Here is a 5603-nt window from a genome sequence, read left to right as displayed (position 1 = left end):
TCTAGAATACCCACTCTTCCCATCTGCCAGAAGGAAGTGTGCAATCTATTACCTTCAGGCTGGCAAATGGCCTGAATCAACTTATACCTGTCAAACACTTTCCAGGAAGATGCGAGAAACAAATTGAGGAGAAATAGCACTGTTTGTGTATGCCTGCACCAGAGTTGACAGGACTGTTGTCCAACCCTCCTCTGGGGCTCTGGCAGCCTCTGCCCCTAGGGTTTGGTGTGGACATGGCAGCCCCCCTTCTCGATGGCCTGCACTGGGTAGATCGGTAGGACCAGGTGGGAGATGCGGCTCCACAGCCCACTGAGCTTGTCGGAGTCCATGTGGTCGTGGGAGCTGGGGGTCCTGGTGTCAATGAACTTGGCCCAGAGGAAGTCACGGACACTCTCCTCCACCTGCTGGAGGCTGATGTGGGTCTCCAGTGTCTCCTCCTCCAGCAGCACAGTCAGCACCAGGGCCACGTCCTTGAAAGCAGCACTTTCGTGGTCACAATACTTGTAGAAGATGAGGGTGGCCCCTGCCGGCAGCAACTCAAAGCGGTGGATCACTGCAGCACGGCTCCTAGCCTGGAAAGCTGAGCTCAGCTCCATGTCCACCTCCAGCTTGGCCTTGTCACTCTGGAGCCTGGATTTCCCCATGCCATCAATCTGGACCGTGCTGCCATGCAGGGCAGCCGAGTAGGTGTCAGCCACATGGGTGCTAAGGCATCGCAAGGTCTGCTCGCCCTTGCGGGCAGCTGTGAAAATAACGATGGCTGGCTGCGTGTGGTGAGATGCATTGAGGTGCTTCTGCAGGAACTTGCGCCCACGAAGCCAGAGTTGAGGACTCTGCCCCGGAAACCTTTCCTGCAGCTGGTTGAACTGGGATAGGAATGCCTCCACCGTGGGGTTCTTGGGGGCTTGCTGGGAACTGGAGGTTGGGTTGCTAAAGCAGAGGATGCAGAGACCAAGCAATAGAAGGCTCAAGGTGATAAGCCCTGTTCAACAGGGGAGAGACCCAAGATGGGGAACAGAAGTCAGTCCCAAGTGACCTGCAATGATATGCTAGAAAGTAGCTATGAAGGTTCTTTTTTCTCATTTCAGACCTTTTCCCCTACACTAGGAAAGTGGTTCAGATTGACATGTTCTCTGGGGACCCAGGAATGAAGCAGCTGCTCTGTCCATATTGAGACCCATGCTCCTACCCACCAGATGGGGGGGCTACAGCTCCAGAGATGGAGGCAAGGCCACAGCTTTGTTGCACAAAATTTCCTGAGGAAATTGCAGCTGTCTACAAGCTTTTTTCTCTTTCACCCTCTCTGTTTGCTTTAAGGTTTGTGGCTGTTCAGAGCAGCTATCTCCACATAATGACATGGTTTAATGGGGGACTTGGCAGTCCTTCAGTAAAGGTTGGACGTGATGATCTTAAAGGACTTCTCCAACCTAGCTGATTCTATGATTCTATAGAGGTGTCTGACTCAGCTAGTGTTGTGTTCTCTGCCTTCCTCCTAGCTGTGCTAGGTGAACAAAGGCTACCATGCTTCTGTCCCGAAAAGGACAGCTAGGTCCAGACACAACTGCTTCTGTCCCTCTCCAGATCAGCATCACAGTTCCTTCTTGGGGCCCCATGACAAAGAGGGAGACTGGGAAGGGAAACCATCAATGTAGTAGCATCAGATATCCCAGGGCATGCCAGGGTAATCCCAGCAGGCTGAATATGCTTTTCATGAGCATGTATGCCTGCTTTTGTGTATGCAGAAGTGGATGAAAGCCATTACTATAGGCTCAAACAAAGCCTATTTTTAAGGGAATGTTTTTTCCCTCAAGCCCTCAGAAAAGGCTGTGAAAAGTCCCAAGAGAGAAGAATTATTAAATGTGCTTCATTACTTGTTCCTGGAGGATCAGGGCCTTCCAGTCGATGAGTAACATGCAAGGGAAGCTTCTTTTCCTCACCTTTCAGGAAGAGGGACTTTTTTGCCTTCTCCTGGTCTGTGTTTTGGGTGGTGACATTCTGCAAGCAGGACTGAGCCTCTGGCTTTGGGGATGTGTGCCCTACAGTAAGAAAAAGAAATGTGCCACTCACAGTTGAGGGAACAGGTAAATTGAGTTGTAATAAGAAAAGCAACAGAGTTGCCAGGAGTTCCCAGCTGAGGGAAAGACTTAGAAGTCAATACTGCTTTGCATTAATACTGCTTTGAGTCTTGACAGTCTGCTATTTGGGCAGGGGAAGGAGAAAGATAATGCAGAGTGCAGTGTGATTTCATGCAGGACAGTACCCAAAGGAGAGAGAAAGAGAGAAGCCAGATAATTTCTTATACCTTCTTTCATGCTTGACTCCGGAAAATTGACAATAGGCACTAGAGATTTCACCTTACCATTTTTCTAACACCTATGCAAAGTGTAGGCATGTGAATAGTGGAAGAGCAGCAACATGCAGCCATCAGCTCACCTTTCATCCCACGTCTGTTCCTTAACATGCCTTGGGATCTGTCTTCCTGTGTTTCTTGCTCCATGTTCTCTTCTGGCTCCCGATCTAGGAGAGGAGCACTGGTGTTCTTCTCTGGCAAGAGGTCCTTTGTGACATCTTCTGTGGCAGTCACAGCCAAATGTGTCACTTTACTGTCAGAGCTTAGTGACTTGCTTCTTGACGAAGCATCTTCCTCTGCTGTGTAGGAGCTTTCACACTGCCTGCTTATCTCCTGGTCCTCCCATGTTTCCTGCTGTACAGGGCTGTCTCCTTTGCTGTTCGTTTTATCATGGCACAGCTTGGCTATGGGGAATAAAATTTGCAGACCTACACTTAAAGTCTCTTTGCTCTTATTCAGCACAAGAACCAACAACCCCCTCCTGCATTTTTGGAAATGCATTTTATGATTCTGTATACAGATGAACACAAAGAAGGCAGTGAACACAGAACTTTAGCTGGGTCAGATATCTCTATATAGAATCATATATGCATTTATGCATTTTTGGAAATGCTGGATGGGGAGAGACTCACCTTCATCCAAGTCATCTTCTTCCTGGCATCTTTTGGAGACACCATCACTTGTCTTCCCGGATTCTTCCAGTGCTATTCCAGTTTCCTGGTGAACCTTCTCCTCTGCTGTGGGGCCAACTACATCAGACAGTATTGTGTCTCTATCAGGAGTTGGTGATTTACATACTGAAGAGTCCTCCTCTAGTTTGCAGGAGGTCTCAGGCCACCTGCTTGCCATTTGGTGCTCAAGTGTTTCTTGGGTGGGCTCTTGGTGGACAGGATGCTCTGCTGTGCTCTGCACCTCATCCTGGGCTGGCCCTGCTGTTGAGATCAGAGTTCAGAAGCTCAGCTAGCCATACAGGAATCAAGAATATCCTGTGCTGTACCATCACCCTGTAAAATTCCCAGTTCTTGCATTTCAGAAACGTCTACCCCCGGTGAGATGGGGAAGAGAATAGGTGACCAAAAGTGAGAAAACTCATGGCTAGAGATCAAGACAGTTGCATAAGTGAAGGAGAGGAAACCACAAGCAATGCAAAGCTCACCATCTCCTACAAGTGCACTGATGCCAGGCCGCTCTTTGAGCAATGTCCAGCCTGTACCAAACCCCCTCTCCCTTTCTTCCTGTACCCTGTTTTTCGTTGCTGAGCTTGATGTTATACTTTATGCAATAACCCATTGCCCATCTTGGGTCTTCACCCAATCTTCTGCCCACCCCAAATTATTTGCTTGGAGCAGGGAGAGGAGGGGGGAAGAGAAAGCCTTGATGCCGTGCCAGCACTGTTCAGCAATCGCCAAAACACTGCTGTTATCAACACTGGTTTTTTTTAACCACAAATCCAAAACACAGCACTGTACAGGCTGCTGTGAGCAAAGTTAACTCAACCCCAGTCTGTGTGCCATGCTGGGGCAAGCAATTCTTTTATTACATGGTAGGATATGTTACCACATCTTCCACAGATAGTGGGGTTTCCTAGGCTGGCAAATTAAGGTGATGGATTTGAAGAATTTCTAAGGTTGTTGTCGGGAACTGGCCGGAACAGTTATGCCAAAGCACTTCAAGCATCTGTCTGAATTGTAAATGTCAGCTCTGCTCATGCTCCTTCTCTGCTCCTGTTCTGGAGCTGCTCTCCCAAACAGCTATGGTAACATATAATTAAAAGCAAACAGTGGAGCATAATTCAATAGGGAAATTCTCAGGCTGAAAGTAAGTGTTTGTAACATATTCTGAATCTTACAAAACCAAACAGTGCAGCTCAAATTTCAGGCACTATTTGTGGAAAACTGCTTATGAGTGATCAAGCACTATAATGACAGAAATGATTATGCTAAAACTAGAATAAAGACTGATAAAAATGGCAAGGAACCCCCCACTAATTTGAAAACGGAGAAAAACCTGCACTTGTCACATGTCAGAACATGCTGTCCTTTGGAGCATGACTTTTACATTCCCTGTTGCTGATTATGATGGGAAAACTTCTGATCACTTAGGACAGATCTGAACTAGTTATAGCACTACAGTATCACTGAAATACTTATATATAGTAGTCATAATGAGGCACATGGAAGATGTAGGAACATGGTAGAAACTGAACCAGGAGGAACCTCAAGGTATCCTGCTGTTCAAGCTGGGTACAAACAGTACTTCTTGCTGTGCCTCCTCCAGAGGTTTTCCATCCATAGGTGGTGGAAAACTGGCCTATTATTTAAGCATCTGTAGATGGGAAGCACTGGGATGCAGGGAAGAAAGCTCTCCCAGCAGTAGCTGCATCTTTAGCCTTTCTTGTGCTGCCATCCTGGACACAGAGTCTAAACCTGTTGTAGACTGGAATCCAAAACTGAACTAACTTGTTATTCTTTCACCCTTCAAAAAAAGGTAGCAACTTGCTTTTCTAGGTCTGAAAAAGAGGGTCTTTTTATTATTTTTATTTTGTTTAGGTTTTCTGTATCACTGTTGAAGTCTTCTTGCAAAGGGATTTTCCTAGTAGATGGAGTTAAGCGTATGATTCACTTACCTCCAGACAGATCCACACTTGGATTCTCTTCCATTTTCTTTCTTCCCTGGAGCTCTGGCTTCTGCACCGTTCTGTTTCACTTTCTTCTTTGGTCATAAGGAGATGTATCTCCCTGCTGTTTGAGTAGCTGATCAAATCCTACCCTCCTCACAGACACCATCCTGTCTAGGTCTTGGGAGTTGCTATTAAATGCCCATAAACCTGATAACCAGAAACATAGGAGCAGTGATTCATGGTGTCTTCATGAATGAGGAGGCTACTCCCTCCTCTATTACCAAGGTGGTGTGAAAATGGATGGATACTGCTGATAAACAGAAACCTTTAGCCCAAGAGCTATTAGATATTTTGCTTCCCAGCAGGCTGCTGTCTTGGGGCAAGCCAGTGGAGGGAGGCACCGGTTTGTCACCCAGCTGGACTTGGATGGACTCATGCGCTCTTGAGATGGCAGGCCTGGAGCCTGGGGCTTGGCAGGCTGCCTCATGGGCTTCTAGGCACCTGGTATCCCACAGCCAGGCTGACATAGAGCAGTGAGCCTGTTCCACCTTACCTTCCTGCCTCTGGCACATCAGAACGGGAGACAGTGGTGCTGGGAGGTGAACCCACTCGCAGAAACAGACCGGCCTGTGT

At 47.6% G+C, this 5603-nt stretch overlaps 1 protein-coding gene across 1 annotated transcript; it reads right to left on the bottom strand.

The window, feature by feature from the left end:
• Nucleotides 1-215: 215 nt before the first annotated feature.
• Nucleotides 216-5010, bottom strand: TOR1AIP2 (torsin 1A interacting protein 2; the record flags this gene model as incomplete). The annotated part of the gene is made up of 5 exons (XM_080622958.1): nucleotides 216-982; nucleotides 1872-2036; nucleotides 2434-2754; nucleotides 2983-3282; nucleotides 4977-5010. The coding sequence occupies 5 exons, from the start codon at nucleotides 5008-5010 to the stop codon at nucleotides 216-218; spliced, it is 1587 nt and encodes a 528-aa protein (XP_080479084.1).
• Between the last annotated feature and the right edge of the window lie 593 nt (nucleotides 5011-5603).

The sequence above is a fragment of the Psittacula echo genome (genome assembly GCF_963264785.1).
Source record: "Psittacula echo genome assembly, chromosome: 7".
In the NCBI taxonomy this organism is placed as follows: domain Eukaryota; kingdom Metazoa; phylum Chordata; class Aves; order Psittaciformes; family Psittacidae; genus Psittacula; species Psittacula echo.
This window is presented reverse-complemented; position numbering and strand designations above follow the sequence as displayed.